This window comes from Centrocercus urophasianus, unplaced genomic scaffold (genome assembly GCF_019232065.1).
Source record: "Centrocercus urophasianus isolate 14NV4802_14NV808 unplaced genomic scaffold, USGS_Curo_1.0 seq_40, whole genome shotgun sequence".
NCBI classification, from domain to species: Eukaryota; Metazoa; Chordata; class Aves; order Galliformes; family Phasianidae; genus Centrocercus; species Centrocercus urophasianus.
The window spans coordinates 2,893,467-2,911,000 of NW_024884978.1; the positions used below are offsets into that span (position 1 = coordinate 2,893,467).

General features: G+C 43.1%; 1 protein-coding gene across 1 annotated transcript in view; it reads right to left on the reverse strand.

Annotated features, from left to right (window-relative positions):
• Positions 1-17,534, reverse strand: part of RHBDL3 (rhomboid like 3) — a 48,056-nt gene that overhangs the window by 6,420 nt on the left and 24,102 nt on the right. The window contains exons 3-7 of the mRNA XM_042832853.1: positions 14,695-14,853; positions 6,844-7,068; positions 5,978-6,126; positions 2,441-2,553; positions 144-244 (exon numbers count right to left, since the gene is read on the reverse strand). Coding sequence (XP_042688787.1) covers positions 144-244; positions 2,441-2,553; positions 5,978-6,126; positions 6,844-7,068; positions 14,695-14,853 — 747 coding nt within the window. The remainder of the gene's footprint in view (positions 1-143; positions 245-2,440; positions 2,554-5,977; positions 6,127-6,843; positions 7,069-14,694; positions 14,854-17,534) is intronic.

Here is a 17,534-nt window from a genome sequence, read left to right on the forward strand (position 1 = left end):
ACTATAGTGTAATATTCCAGGACCAGGCCACTGGGGTGAGACCACTGAGCAAGCCCTGAATGACCAACAGCTCGGTCAGGCCCTCTTCCCAATCCCAGAGGCGCTCACCTTCAAAGAGGTTGGAAAGGCATTCTGCTACTCACCATGACTATATTGGCCAAGTGAGCCGAGACAAGGGCATACACGCCTCCGGAGGAGCCAACCACAGGTGCAGTCATATCAGCCACTGACACTGCCAAGGACCCTGGGAATTAGAACAAGGCTTTGTCAGAATTATCAGCCAAATAAAATCACTTTTCTACAGTAACCACTATTTCTGCATCATCTGCTACAGGTCAGCAATACAGAGATAAATAAAAGGAAGGGGGAAAAGAGAAATCAATCCAATTCTTTTGTACCTACTTAAAAAGACTACGAGCCAGCACGAGGGAGCAATGCATCTTTGAACCTATGCTGCAAAAAGTATATATACACTCTGCTTAAAAAAAAAACCAACAAGGAAGATGGACAAGTGTCTTCATCCTGTTCATCACCAAAGGATAAAATAGAAGTTGCTCTTGCACTGACAAGATAAATATTTGCAAACTTTAAAAGACTGGGGACTGATCACTTAAACCCAGGACTTTGATCAATGCTCAGCCTGTTACTTATAAAACTGCAGAGTAAAGCTTCCTAAAAATAACCTGAATGAAAGCAGTCATCATGAGATGGCAAAATGTCAGTTCAATCACATAAAGGTACTGCTAATAGAAATACTTTCAAACATAGACACTGCTTCTCTTTATCCCAATTAGAGGCCTGGATCTGCTCAAAGCTCCGATATAACAAACTTCAGAGGTAACTGAAAAGATAAAGAGAGACAAAGGCAGACTTTGTGCACAAAGCAGGGATAATGAAGACGTTTGTGATGAGCAGAAATGGGGAAAAATCACAATGACTACTCTGGAGAGAGTCATCAGTAGTGCAGAATCTTCCGATAGGCTTCTTGGCTAATTGTTTAGGTGATTATGGTCAAAAAAGAACTGAGCTTCCACCAGCATATAGCTCCCTTCTTCACCATAGGGACCTGAAACTTCTCAGCTCTTAAGCAATGCCATTAAGGGACACGTTAATCAGAAGTTAAGAAAGGAGTAATCAGAATCCATGCGCTCATTGCAGGACCCAAGCACTTAACTGCATCTCTCCATCTACACTTCCACATATCCTTTTGTCAAAGCCAGACAAGTGAGAAAAATACAAAAGTAGGGAGTGGCTACTGCAGCATGTATCCACATTTTACTATTTATTCCTGATTGTTTAGGAGCTGCATTATCTTTATATTGCCACATCCTCAGGCTCCTTCCTCCATCTCCTGACATACGTCAAAGAACAAAGCACATTTAATAACTGGCTAACAACAGAAAGAGACAGAGGGATTATGCTTATGTAATGCTTCTTTGGGGTTGTCCAACCACATTCATAGTTCCAACCTGCACTGAGAATTTCCCCTGCCATCAACTTGCAGTGCTCACCTGGGCTCAATCATAGCAGGTTCAGTGCTTGTTTGCTTTGCTTACCTGGCACAGATGTGCAGTGTGTGTGTACAAATTAAGCCCCATGACTTTGCAGACTGATCTATGTAGAAAACTTTGTGCCTGGAGAGTTGCAGACTGGGAACCACTTTAATGCTTATTAAAATAATAGGCAAGAAACACCAGAGCTGGTCTGCTCACTTCTCTCTCTGCATTAATGAGATGCTGCTTGTACCATGCCTTGCCCTGTGCCCTAATGCAATTATTCTTTTTCACAGCCTCTTCCAGGAATGCAGTCTATCTTACAATGATTTTATCTGCTCATTATTGAAAAAACAAAATTATGGTGATTTTTTTCCCAGTTACATAAATCTTGAACTGTGGCAGTCAATTCTTTGTTCCAGGTTCCACCGTGAAGCCCTCTGTTTTCTCACACTCTCCTCCTGTTTTAATTAGATGTTGATCTATTGTCAGCTAACTTTCATCACCTCCAAAGTGCTGGAAATGCCAAACATAAATAAAAGAAGTACAGCACAAACTAAACATCAATCAAAACCTATAGCTTCACGATCAAATTAATTTCCAGATTCCTTTGCACTGATCACAACATACAACCAAATACTTCTTTCTTAGGCTGTAGAAACCAGACAGTGCAGGACAAATGGAAGAGCTGGCGCAGGACCTGGGGGCAGGGTGGGGTGGGACAAAGGTTCTTCATGCAGGAGGACGATGGAAGCCTGTGATGCCACATTTCTGCTAGCCTTCTACGGGTTGCAAGGAATGTACAGTGGGGCCACAAGTGTCCAAAACACAGATCAGACTGCTCTTCTCCTATACACAAATGTCACAAAACATTTCTTCTTTGCAAAAGGCATCCCAGACTACTTCCAGATGCCTCTCTGTCTAGGGCATACAGAGGTGTAACCTACCTGCCACGACTCCAGCAACGTACACAAAGCTGATCCTCGCAGCTCCATGCACCATTTCCAGGGGAACTCCAACCAAGAGCTGAAGGACAACATTGAGACCAAGGTGTTCTATCCTGCAGCAAGGAAAAACAGCAGTTGCACTCTTTTCTAACTCTGCCTCCCTTCTCCCTTGTGACAGAGATATCTCAGAATGAGATCAGATAGCATCTGTTCCATGAAGGGAGATTGTAACACCAGGACTGACTGCTTACGAAGCAGGTAGATTTAAATGACACCACGGCACATCCTCAACACACAATACTAGCACCTTCTGTGGGAAAAAGCACAAAGTAGCTAATGCACTGTGAGTTTATGTCATATTTCATACAAGAAACGGATTGCTTGCAGCCAGACCCAGCAATACTTGGTTTAAGTTCTATGAATTTTCACTGTTTTGGACTTTCTTCGTGTTACCATAGCAATTTCCCATACACATCAGAAAAAAATGCTGATGATAAAATGCACTAATGATAGAACCGTCTCATGAAGGAGAATTTGAAGTTGGACCAGAAAAAGCTGCTAGAAATGACACTGCAGAAAAATGACTTTTCCAGATATCTTAATGAGTTTGTTATCACTTAATTTTTCTCTAAGAGTAAATTTCTCTCTGTGCATGGGACGCTCAGCACCATAATTCACCGTCACTGAGAATTATGGAAAGTAACCAAGTATGTTGATCATCTTGCTCTTGAAGCCATTGGGCACGGGTGCATTCTGGCACTCATTCCGATCCTGGTTGTTCACAGAACTCGGGAATTAAATTAGGAACAATGAGCAAAGGTCAAACAGAGATCACAGAAAGGAGTCAAAGCACCCAGATGCCCTTTTACACGGGGAGGAAAGAAGCTTCAGCTGGCAGCCAGTGTCACGAGGCGGTGCCTGACATTTTCTCACAAAGCACTGGGTCTTATTTTTCAAAGGCAGCTTTTGTATGGGCTCAGCAAAGTTTATCCCCAGCCCGAAAGTGACTGCCCCGACTCACAGCTGTTCTTAAAAGACTTTGCAGGAGCGATCCTATTCACTCTTCCTCCCCATCATGCTAATAGCATTGAAGTCTCCATAGTCAACAAGCACCCATAAAATATAATTAGCCTTTGCTGGTGCTGAATGCGTCATTCTTGAAATGACAATTTCCCTGATTTATTAAAGACTTTCTCCTTCCCTGGGACCAAACAAACGGGACTGAGAATCAATGCAAGTCATTAGTTATGGCAGTGTTACAAATGTGTGGGCCTCAGATAATCAACGTCAGCTTTCCATGAAAGCAAAGGGCAGAATTTACAACTTTGCCTGGCTTTTCAGCTCTCGACAAAGCTCCCTGCACCAGGACCATCACAAAGTCCACACATTTTTGGGATCTTTCTAGAGAAACAGCCAGCCAAGCCTTAGCAACTGCCGCCTTTTTGGACACCTTCTGACTTCAGTGCACAGACCAAGTGCACTAAATTAAGCAACAGTCCATATTACCATCTTAAAGTCTCAGCTGGAAACAGGACAACAATAAACCCCATGACATTGTCTTAACCTCTCCTTTGAAAAACAAGAGAGTGATGGACTTCCACTACAAGCATTATTATCTTTCTAAGATTTATCCCCCCTCTTGATACGAAAGGAGATTTACACGTTATGTGTTAGCCATAAACGAGCAGTTAGCCTAACTCCAGATACTGCAAATAAGTCACGGGGTTTATTATTCCAGCAGGACTCATCATTGTTTTGAAGGCTGTAACAGCTGGAGAATTTGGAATCCATCACAAAAGCAATGAGACTTTTGCACAACAATTTCACCACTGCTCGTGGCAAAGCCAGCCACAGGTGTGAAGTAAAGCTAATGTATTTTTCAGACAGTAAGTGTGGAGAATGCCAGGGCACTGCCTGCTATAGGTTAGGGCAACTTTGCACAGATAGGAAAGAAATGCCACAGGGGACACAGGGAGATATTTAAGTGCTGCAAAATTATAATTGTGCAGGTGCTTCTCTTAAACGAATTCCCGAGCAATCTGTGGTTATAGAAGTGAAACAGTAGGACTACAGCAGAAACAGAATGAAAATCAGATACAAGTCAGTTTGCGTGAGTTAAAATCGTGTTCCTTCTTTTCTACAAACCCACTTTTCCTCACCTTTCTAATTCTCATTTTACATAACCAGCCTCACATTTAAGCACAACAGTCTGCACTTGTAGACTGATGCCTCTGTAATCAAATTTACCGGAGGAATGTCGAATGCAGAGTACAGATGTCACCACATTTAGAAGTTTCCTCTATAATTTTTTTTCTACTCTCCTTGGGTCAAGCCTGCCCTATTCCAACCGTAATTTTAATCCAGAAATCTGGGGCACATCTTGTGCTTATGGGCAGTTACGCACAGGTTGGATTTCCATGGCAGAGAAGGGACATCAGCTTCCTGGTGGAAAAAGGAAAAGATCTGCTTGATCTTTTTGGCCTTTTAAAGGAGATCATTGGTTGATGGGAATATAAGCTTTCTATTTAAGAACAAAGGATCTTCATTCAGTTTCAAATTATAAACCACTGTTAAAAAGCTTGTTGCTCTGATTCTTCAATGACAAAATTAAAGAAAATTGCAATTATCTGCCAGGAATGTGTAAGGATAACGATCTGAGAAAGCACGTTGAGGGGGTAGAGTGTTTTGTACAGAGGTGAACTTTTCTGTGACATTCACTCGTCACCATGGCATCACAAACGTCACATAGTTAAGTCTCTGAATCCTGAGAGGACCAGCACAGTCCACAAGCACAGAATTAGAATCCCCATGCCTTGTGTTCTCTTCATTCTGCTACATACCTCCCATGGGATGAAGGACAATATATTTTATTTTATTGCACCTTCATTTTACATTAGATGGACTATTCTCTGTCCATCTGTCCAGATGAGACTGTCAGCTCTTAAGGAACTTAAGGAACACACTACTGTTAGTACAGTTTGTACAAAATGGGAGTCCAGCTTTGTCTCAGATTTCTAGGCATTATCCCAGTCCTTACAGAAGAGACAGCATTACTAAGCGATGACACTGAGTAGGCATGGGAAATTTCATCCACTTCTCCAACCTTAACTAGAAAGTCTACCAAAAATACAATATCTAGTTCTTAAATATCAGTCTAGCATCTTTGCAGACTCAATACATCACTTGCACATCTCCTCTAGACAGACAATGGGCTTCAGCTTTAGGTCAGTTTTAGGAAGCACAGGAAAGTGCATACTAAGAGGTTGGTGTGATTCCAAAAGTGCAGGGACAGGAGCAGCATCTATTAAGTTCCTTACATTGTTTCCTCCCTTCAGACAGCTGTGAAGGTTTGCCTCTCATTGCCCAACACTCCACAACAGCTTCAGATTTTAATACATAATTTAGGGTTGGTTTTGTTTGTGTGCTCTCCATTTTTTTCCCAATTGATTTCTGAGTTGATTCAGTCCCTTTTCTCCTCCCACTCTCTGAGGAACCTGAACTGCCTCTGGAAAATCTCTGCAGTTTGTAAGTACTCACCCTGCGTGCATGAATATGTAGGTTAGGTACCTCCAAGCCTGAGCACGGAGTTGAGGATGGTAAAGTAATGCATTTTTCAGGTATAAGGGATGGGTGACTTGCAGCACAAATCTGTCTAGCACCACTCCATTGTAAAGAAAAAAGGCAACCTAGAAGAGCAGGAAGATTCCTTGGTTAGCAAATGCCTTCTCTCAGTGAAAAGCACTTTGCAAACTCAAAATCATGAAAGGAAGTCAACTGAAAAACAAATTTTTCTACCACCTGACAGCTATACAGCATGTATGTTCCCTGTTCTGAGAAACCTGCAACACATCAGCCTAACTCCATATGTGGCTTTCCATTACGGATCAGTCACCAAGTTAGAGGAGCTCAGCACCCTGAGTGCCATAGGATATCCTTCTCTGTTTATTCCTAAGCATCACTTAACTACTGCACAAAGCTCTTCTGTGAGCAAGAAATGAGCAGGTCAGAATTTTTAGTCCAGTTCTGCTCCCTCCAATTTCTCCCCATTCAAAGAGCAGAGGTAACCATACAAGAGTTTATTTCTAATTCTATTATTTGAGCTACCCCTTAAACTGTCCAGATTTTCACTTCTCAAAAAATTTAGCTTTACTTTCCCAAATTCTGTAGTTTCATATACAAGTTGCTTCAATGACTAATAACCACACATGAAGACAGACAGGAACACAGCCTCCATTTACATAATCTACATATACACGTAGGTAAGTCAAAAGAGCCATTTCAGCCTCATGCTCATCCTTGTCTGGATCCAGACCAGCCCCACGATGGCCTTGGTTCAGCCCACATCAAAACCTCGGCAATGTGAGGTGAGTTCCTCGAATCAGGGCATTAAATAAGGTACTTGCCTCTACGATGGTGATGGTAATCATGAACCAGGGTGGAGGGCAGCAGGTATAGCTGTCGTAGTACCACTTGCGGTCTATCTCTCGCGGCAGGGTCTCATATGCAACGTGTCGGATCAGCCTCTGTGACAGGCTCAGCCCTGTTTCCTCCAGCAGTGCCTTGCTGCACAGCCTCCTGTTGCCCTGAAGGATGGCTTGGCGGAAACTGTTCGACCTTTTGTTGCTCATCTGTGTAAAAAGAAAAACAGGAAACCATGAGGATGAAGGAAGGCCTGGCTCAACCTTCAGGGAGTTTAGTACCAATCTGGCAGCACCAGACCCATGCGGTCAGGAGAACAGCCATCGGGCTCGAGCTGTAGGAACCAAGCCTCAGTCTGATCACAAAGTGACCTACGCAGGGTGCAAGAACAAACAGTTGCAGGACTCACTATTTTGGGACCAGTAAATGAGGTCAGAGTAGAACACTGGCAAAGCAGAGCAGAGGCTGCTGATGTACCCAGCTGAACTCTCCAGCCCATTCACCAGCCTCCTTCCCTTGGCTTCCCCTGATGCACTGAACTTCCCTGTACCTTCCATCAACAGGGGCAGGAAATTTCTTGAATGCAGCAGTAGGTACATTCACAGCATCTAACCTGTATGTTCTGATCCTTGTTGGCAAAGTTTAGCTCTGCTCAAGGAAAATTATCCCCTTAAAACCAAAACAACTGCAATGAGCAGTACCAACAGAACACACACTGAAGTGTTGAGCAGGCTCTTTTAGCTGCTCGTAAACTTGCAAGAAGAAAGGATCCATTTTCTGGTAAGTTATACTCAGAACAGGCAGATTTTGAGAAGGTGCAGACTTCAGAGGATATGGCCAATTTGTTTTGCATTATCACGAGAAGTGCACAGAATTAACGATCTTTTGAGTATACACTTTCCCAGTTTGGATGCATAATTAAAGCAATTGAGTTTGCAAATGAGGCAGATGGAATTTCATGCTAGCCTGCCTGGGAGGAAAAAAAAAAAAAAATCTGGTCTGAAAGTGCTTGCTCCAAAATTCGCTTAATTGCTAATTAGCCCTGATGTCAAACAAACCTACTGCACCACAATCACTGTCTGGACTGGCTGAACATTTGGTAGAGAAGGCTTAACAAGATAAAACCACTAACTATGCTTCCTGTATTACTGCTAATGTTGCTCAAAGAACTCCAACACTAGTCAGAGCAGTGAGAGTTCATCTGGGTGATGTTCCTGAAGGCATTCCTCAAGGTAATAACCATGCAGAAGGGAAAGGCCTTGTTGCTTTTGACAAGAGAAGGATATTGCAGGATCACTGTGGATCTCACACAAATGAAACCTGGCTCTTCAGAGGAGGTGAGCAGCTGGACCTCACATTGCTAAGTGACCTGTCCAAGGCCATAGATTAGAGTCAGTGGAAGAATCCAGGTTGCAAGATTTCTGTGATTACTGGGCTGCACTGACTTCAAGCCCTTCTGTTCAGTAGTTCTACCTTTCTCTTCTAAGACAGGGAAATAAAGCACAGGACTGTCTACATGATAAAATGGAAGCTTATGACAATGATTTCCTCCACGGAATGATGAAAGACAGCTGTAGCTTTGTTCTTTCAACTACCTGTTCTCACACTCAATCATTTTTACAAGGTGTTCCATCTTGGTTGTTTCTGGTCACATCTGGATGATAAAACACTAAGAGTTATTTTAACTGGTAACGATGGGAGAGCAGTAAACGTTGATATTACAAGAGAAAGGGAAATCCTTGGGCAACATGCTGGCAGCTCCGTGGGGAACAAATGTGATTGCTGAAGACCCTGCATGCCTCAAACACAAACAAGGTTACTTCTGCGCACCATAAGGCATTGTCCAATTGGTATCCTGTCCAAACAACAGAACAGATGCATCGCATCAACTACACTCATGCCTAATTTAGACATGAGGCAATAGGATCAGAGCATTTAGAGATAGAGAAGACATTTGAAACCAACTTCTTAGGTGGCTAGACAGGGGGTGTGCTGGGAATTCACCAGCTCTTAGCAAACAGGCAGTGACAAAACTGCCCGCAAATGAAATGGAGAAAGTCTTGAATCGCTGCAGTCTCTTGCAAAGCATGTGAAAAAATCCAGCACCAAGTGTGTTCTTCCCAGATTACAACTCACACCATGATCCTCAGAGGGAAGACGACTGGCAATGAGTAAGAAAGAGATTCCCTGTGTCTACCAACAACAGCAGGTGCTGTGTCAGTAGGAGCCAGGTTTCAATTTACCTAGAAAATCAAAAGCCTTTGGTAATTACAACTAACTCTTCAGAGCCCTTAAGAGATCTAGCTAAACATCCTGCCACCTCAGGTAGAAACACACACAAAAAAAATTGTCAGATCTCCTTCTGAGCAAAGGCTATGGGAAGAAGGCCTGGTTCTCTATCAGGCTTCATAGCCTTGGCATGGTTTTACACCCAAATTAGGCAGGGACACAGAGTATCAGAAACACATGCTCAAAAGCACCCACAATCCTTAAGATACGAGCGACTGGATGTATTCCCCTTGTTAAAATTAGGCCTCTCAGTAAAAGCACATCCTGCCAGCCCCCACCTGCACCCACTGACCACCATGCCAACAGGGAAAGGAGCTCCAAGAGGCAGCACGGCTGACTGCTGGACCTCAAGCAAACACAACAGCCCTGGCCCTACTTGTGTAACTCCATAGGCCTTAGGATGCTTTTAATTTCAAGCTAGGTGATGAGAAACCAAGGCATAAGGAAAAGACAGAGGATTCTCTCACCACCACTACTCTCACCAACTCTTAATAAGGAGCCTATTTTGTTCCACAGAGTGACTTTAAAATATCCAAACCTTCCCAAAGTCTCCCATATGGTCACAATTTGCTGACTTAATTTTGGAATTACATAATATTGGTATTTATGAGCCAAGTATTTAATCATCAGCTGTAAGAACACTAGCCTATTGTTGGTCTGCATGTTATTACAAGTCCAGAAGCTCAGGGCAGCCCACCCCACTTCTCTTCATACAATTGATGTGGGACTTCTTTAATGAGCATGATATTAAAGTTGCAGGCAGATGGGTAGAGAAAATAGTATATAGGGAATTAGGAGAAAGGAAACAGCACATTCCCTTTGTCTTTCATGCCTGCAAATAGTTATTATGCAAAGAGACATTTCTCTTGCAAAACAGCCAGTTTGACATGACCTGTAACCACGCTCTGCCATCTCTGCCCTTGCTATTAACATACCAAAACAAAAGAAGGCTTAGCTCTGCTCAAAGGGTGTCTTTGATGCGCTGATAGGAAGGATAATTTTTTGCCCACTTAGACATGAATCTGTTTTCCATATTTAAACTGTTAAAATTTAGGATGAGTCCCTAGAGCCTAGTGTGGGACAGCGGAAACTTCATGGGAGCACAAAGTCTTGCTTCTGTTCAGGATGTATCAGTCTAGAATCAATCTCAGATAATCTATAACTTGCAACACAATCTGGTTATTCCCACTAGCAGATCAGTTTCTCTGGGTTTCTTGGCTATCTGTACCACTGTTGCTGCTGCAGCACAAGAGTATGATAATTAATAACCAAATCATACAGTATTTCCCCACCCCAGTTGCACAGTTTGTGTGGGGCACCGTACCCTCTTTACGGGTTTTATTCAGCCCTATTCATGAGGCTTAGAGAACCATGGACTTCTGCCCACCAGGTATTGGCATCTTTGAGGTTGGTCTACAGCTATTTTCAAACACATCCAAGACCATGACAAGGCAAGGCATTCAGCACCCCAGCTCTGCTCCTCCAAGAGGCAGAAAACTAAAATCAGAAGTGAGCACATGCTTTTTAAAAGCCTCTGTCAGCTCCAGTTTTATAACCCACTTTACTCACAAATGCAGCTTTTCCAATCAATTCTGCTTTCAAGATTCACATTTATTTCCTTCCCCCACTACTCACTTCTCTGAAATGCTAATGTGGTTAAAGACTGCTTTGCCCAAAACACATAGCTCAGCGTTAAGTTTATCTGTCACAGATGTTCATATCCTCTGCATCAACCTGGTAGCACTCTCCTTTCCCAAAAAGTATCAAATGGAGACTAGAGGAAACAACATCCTGATTTTCTCTGACCAAGCAGTGGTTTCCTCTGGGAATTCATGCAAAGTCAGAGGCAGGGGAAGCCAAATAAGTTATTATTGTTCCTGCAGGAGTATTCCCTGCTCAACGTTTTGCCCATCCCAGGCTTCCAGCTCTTCCATTAGAAAAGATAAGCTGTGTTTGTATTTCAAGTTAAGCACAGGAGCACTTGCAGAAGACTAACTTACTGTTTCAAATCAGTTGTGTTCTGTCAAAACGCAGCAAACTTTGAAACCTCAAAACCCTGACACACGTTCCATTTTTTTCACTGGTCCTGGGAAGGATTCTGCATCTGAAGTGAAATCCAGATTTTATTTTCTGAAGCATTTTTATTTTAAAAAGCCTTTATAATATTTCCCATTCACTTATGTTCGTTAGATAGAGACACAATTAAAATGACCATTTAAGTTGACATCGTGTTTCTCAAGTTTCAAATGCACTTGATTGGAAACAGATGAGGAATCATGGCTAAGGATGGAAATTTCTGTGCTAAGTTTCACTTCAGTTGGCATAGCAATTATTTGCCATATGAGTTCACTTGGAAGAAAGCTCTCTCTTCTGCTGCTACATGCAGGCAGTACCTAATGAACTCAGATCAATGCATAAGCGGAACAGATTCCAAAAGCAGCTCTTCCATGCCAGTTATTCAGTTTCAAGATACTCACCTGACCATCTGATACCTTTTCTCCCCTCAGGAGATGCACGTGGCCCTTGGAGTGCTACAAATGACACAACCCTCACTTTCCTCCAAAATGGGAAGGAAAATACCACAAAGGTAATGTGAGGTACATTTGTGAGGAGGGTATCTGGTTCCTGGATGTGCTCCATGGAGTGAGAACTTTGCACCCCAGTAAGGGCTTTGACACGCAGGGAGGTAAGGGATGGACAGGGACACAATCAGATGACCATTACTTTGCAGAACCATTTGTCTATTAAGAAAATATGCTTCTTACTCGGCATAGCATAATATTAGATCAAATAGAGAAGTAAGAGATTTTCAAACCCTTTTAAAATTAAATGTTTATTACATCTCTGAACTAAGGCCAAGATAAGAACTCAAGAGTCCTATAGTTTCAGTCAGAACAGTGTGAATCAAGGGCAGAGAAATCACGTAAATGGGTGCCCCACTGGACACTGAAGGAACAACTGATGTCAGTGATGGGAGTCATCTTGATGTTTGTCACAGTATTTGCTTCAATTGTGCAGCTAATGGGAAGCACAAAGAAGCTGAGAAGGAGACACAAAACCTGCAGCTTTTCCTGTAACAGGACTTTTCAGGTTAGCAACAGTGTTCAGTGTTTATAATTATATTCTCATCAGACAAGGCCACTAGAATTGAAGACTGGGATTATTTTGCAACAGAGAGCTTAAAAACTCACTAGAAAGTGAATAAGAACTTAGCAGGAATAGGAGATATTCATTCAGGCAGACTTTTGTCTTACTGAAGATTCCCCTGAGAATCAGAGATTTAGGGTTTATTGCTCATTTTCCCAGTGACTCAGGTAATAATTCTATGCAGTTTCTGCAAAGCACTGTTCAGCTAAGCCTTCAATGCAAGTTGTCAGCTGGTTCAGTAAAGGACAAGGAAAGACACTGGAAGTGGAATTTATAGCTGTTCTGTGACCGTACTATGAAGTAATTCTAAGCACCATTAGAAAAAAAAAAAAAGGTTTTAAAGGACCTCTCTCAACCCCTATTATCTGGGGAAAAAATACAATGTATAACTTCTTAAAAGCTCACCTCCACAAAGATAAGAAAGCCCTCCTGATGCTATCACATGCACACTAACAAAGCCAGAAGAGAAAATTCAATGTTAAAAGTTTTTCTTTTCCCAGCAACAACTCGCTTTCCCCTCTTTCTTCTCATTTCAGCTCAAGCCAAGTTGGAGGAAGTACCCCCAAGTAAAACTGCTACCATTACAAGCACTGGAACTGCAAGGAGCTAGAGTTACTTTCCTTTCAAAGCAGAAAGGATAGCCACAAAAATCTAAAGGCACACACACAGAATCCTCACAGGGGACAGACCAAGCTCTGCTTTTATCACCAGAGTGCCTGAAATGAGCAAATGGCTTCAACCATACAATACTGGCAAATGTCTTCAGCTACAAGCAGCCACATTTTGAAGACTTAAAAAGCAATAGAAAAGGAGGCAGCAGCTTGAGCAAGAGGGTAAAGAGAGCTGAGGGAACAGCAGGAGGGATTCAGCACCTTGCAGAACTGATCCTTCTGACATGACTGGCTACTGCCTATTAAATCCTGTGTCCAGCTGGGGATATTGCCCCACCTTCACTCTGTTAAGATAAAACAGTATGTTGAGAGTTTGCAGAAAAGTTCTTTTACAGACACAAATTATGTGAACTTTTCATTTGGCAATTGCTGGCAGTAAGGCTGTGCTCCAAGTTATCTGCAAAAAGAAAACTCTCAAGTCAGAGAAGCTGCCTTAAGTCCTCTTTTAGCAGCACACTTGGCCAGCAGAAGGTCTACAGAGCAACGGCCAAAAACACATACACAAAACATCACATCATCAGACAGAAGTAGCTGCAAAACTCTAAGACAACATATATTTTAATGGTGACACAGCTACTAGTTCTGAGTTTATGTCAGCTTAAAATCTCATTAAAGTTTATTGGTTACTTATTGAAAAAAGAAAGAAAATGCAACCTCTACTTCCTATTACAGTCAGTAGGTCGAAATGATCCCTGTTTGATGACATCATCAATGACATTTTAGAGATTTGGTCCTTAGCAAGAAACAAAGATGACTGATCATTATCAAGCACAAAGCTTGTACTTAACCTCACTACACATCATTGCCTGTACCAAGACTGACAGCTATAAAGGGAATCAGGACTGCTCCACCAATTTCGCAGTACCATTTCTGTCTGCTTCAACTGTGATGTTGCTTTCTATCAGGAAGTTCACAAGGAAGGTTTTGCAGCAGAAAACTAGGGAAAGAAGAAGCCCTACAAGTTTTACATGTTGGAAATCGATAACAACTGGAGGAAGAGAGAGAAAAGAGATGCCACTTGTAAGTAACGTTCTGGCATTTGCTTTACCTATTGATTAGCAAGGGCAACAAATGCAGATGAGGAGGATAGAAGAGCTGATGATAGAAAATCAATGGCTTCTTTACAGGAGACACTCAATAAAGTGAAGGAAATTCACCATTCTGCAGAAATCACTTCAGGTGGATGTGGACTGTTACTGTCTCCCATTTCCCAAAGAAGGAGAATGCTGCTGCCCATGTCTTTCACCTCCCACCTACCTCTCATTAGCTTGCACAGCTCTGAGCTCTGTGGAGTAAGAAGAGAGAAAAAGCCCAGCACTACTCATGAGCCTGCTGCCAACACGGTGGTTGGCCTTGGGCCATCATTTCTGTAAAATAACTCAGAAGATACCTCTTCCCACCACCTAAGTGCTGTGCTGCTAATGCTTATGTGGTGTTTTGAATATACCAAAGAGTAGAACAAGCAGCTGTTACTATAAATTCACAACTGACCACACTTCATTAAGCTGGAGCTGAGGGAAACCTCAAACTCACTGCGATCTATTTGATAATTCCTTCATTTATTTTTCTGTATACATAAACACATGCAAGGGGCTAAGACACTTTAGTTAGATCCAGTAGATCTATTTTATGTCACTATATCACCATAATTTCATCTTACTGACACTGCTTGATTGAGTCTGTAACCTGGATCCATGACGGCTGTGCCCTGCCAGCCAGAGCACTCACCAGGTTGACGAAGTCCTGGTAGCAGATCCGCCCCTCTGAGTTGCTGTCTGCCAGGGCCAAGAGGACCTCCAGCTTGTGGGGGTCCAGCTCTGAGCCGTGTCTCTGGAGAAGGGAACGAAACTTCTCCGTGCTGATATAGCCCGTGTTGTCAGGATCAAACTGGAATAGGAAGGGAAAGCGTCAGGATTAACCATTCCATGTTACACAAAACTCTGACCTCCTATGTATTCATTATGTGCCGCAAACCTACAGGCATCCTGAGGCCTGCTGGATGCTCCAGTGATCTTCGGCTTCTTTTTACTGCCAAGGAAACTACAGAGCACCCTGTTGCAGAGATGAGCCAATCCATGTGTCATTATCCCACTTCCACACAAGCTTCAGGTAAGTTGTCTCTCCTCACCCTCCCTCCCTCCCTCTCAATTCTCTTGGCAATTTTTTATACCCTACTCTATCTGGACTATCAAGCAGATGGGAGATGAAGCCTGTGAGACAAAGCATACTGGAATGAGTTTTACACCTATCTTTCCTAACACAATTTCAACACAGGAACATCATCCCTGCTCATGTACTTTCTGTTCAGTCTTCATGATAACTTTCCAGACCATCTCTAACTTCAACATTTAAGTGCTTTCAATGCTGAAGAGCTCTTTAGAGATGAATTGGAACAAGACTTTGGACAGAAAGCAAAGCATTAAGCCAAACTATAAATAGCAAGGCAGCCACATGCCTATTTCAGAATATAAATGAGACTCATTAGAAAGAAAGTCCCAGGTGAGATTTAGAGGGAATCCCACTCTGACCAAAAAAGTCACTGTTTTCTGTCAGTCCAAATGGTTCATCTCCTGAAAGTGACACTGAACAAAAGGAGACAGCTTTGCAAAGTTGTCTGAACTTAGAACTGCTTCCAGCCCCTAACTGGCATGGAGCTCCCCAGGGCACTCAGCCAAGGGCTGCCAGTGCTCCGCCAGGCACACTGCCCCAGCAAAGCCTGCCCTGGCACCACGCTGAGCATGTTTGTTTCTTTTGTCTTTGAAACTGAGCACATGCAAGCAGCCAGACGATCCAGCACTGGCCGTGGTGCAGTCTGAGCTCTGCCAGCTCTTCGTTGCTGGGAGATTTGTCTTTGATTTCCCAAACTTGGCTCTGAGCAGCCTGGTGCTTACTGGCCCCCTTTTGTAGATAATGATATCGAGCTTGTTGGCTAGACTGAATGGCTGTCAGGGGCAGGGTGGTCAGGAGAGAATCTTTTCATGGTAACATTTCGGACATAAAGAGCCTTGGCAGAGCCCTAAAGTTCCTGACAATCCTCACTCTTTCCTAACAGAACAAAAGCTGAGCAGGCGCCAGGCCTTCAATCAGACACAGCGGAGTAAGGGCTGCCTTGGCAAGGGAGCGGGTGAGCAGAGCGATGTGGCAGAGGATGCAGCCTGCCAGCAGCAGGGCTGGCACCGCTCTGCCATCAGCAGAACAGCTAAAGTAATATCCTCGAGCACGGGCAGCTTGTTTAGAGGCTGCAGCACCACGTTTGAGGACTTGAAGGACTTGGCGCCGGTTCCTTCTGGCTTAAGCCAAGTACTTTTCTCCCACTGGTGACTGCTACCACTGGCTGCTTTGTAGAGAAGGAGCTGCCTAAATGGAGCCGGGAAGATCACAGTCCCTTGCTGGAACAAGATATTTTGTCAGAAGCTGCTGGGGGAATTGGATTACACAAAACAAGACAAACCAAATGACCAGCAGGCAGTCAGATCTGGGTACTCGCTATCTGCAAAGGGTTCTTCTGTCCTTGTGAGGTGGCCTGGATGTATGCTTCCTAACAGTTGGCACCCAGGGCCAAAGGTGGATTTCATCAGCTGTTTACTGTTAAACAAGGGCTTAGTATTAATCCCTGGACAAGTTTGGCTCCACTACTTCAGTCACCCCAATTTAATGCTTTGAATTAAACTGAATCTTAAAACCAATTCAAATGTTAGGGCTTCTCCACAAGGCTCAGCCCTGATACTTTTTGGCTCTTGCTGGGAAGTTGCAGGCAGCTGACTTTTGCGATTCCTAATCCCAGAAGCAAATAAAGGAAATAGGTATTAAATAAGTATTATTAGCATAATACCTGAGATGACCTTTCTCAAGGGAATCAGCAGAAGCAGAGAGATGGCTCATTCAGTGAATGGAACTAACACCTGCTATCCCACAGACTGTACTGCTTTCATCCTCGTTTCCTAAAAACGTTTGGCCCAACCACAGCTCTACTTAAGTACATCTGGGCATTTAGAATGTATCTTGTCTAGGATGAAACCTTTTGCTCTTTGAAGGCTTAAATGCCTCCCAGCTTGAGGGCCAGGGTCAGTAAGAGAAGAGTGGGAATCTCCCCCATGCTGTGAGCTCACTTTTTGACTTTGTAGAAAGACCAATGGCCACAGCAGTGGGAAACATCGATATTCCTTCAAAGGTCAAAAGAGATACAAGTGCTGAAGCATGCAGGCTCCCAAAGCACACAGAGCTACTCAGATCACAAAACACTTTCCCCAGACTTTGTTCTGCTTTAAAGCGTGCTGAAAAGAGACACTTAGTGACCAGGAACAGAGATTACATAAGCAGTTCCAAACTTCGAACCAGCCCACAAGGACACAAGGTTCTGCTGCTTCTCTCACCAACCCGGCGTCAGACATCAACACGCTGTCACTGCCTTAGGCAGCATGTTTCCCTCTTTCACATTACTATGTGTAATTTTCATTTTGGCTAAGCTAATGATAACAATTAGAAATAAGTTGGAAATAAAACTTCAGATTTGGGCAGCGTGAAAGAGAACAGTAAATAAGTGACATCTGAACTGAAAATGTCTGCCT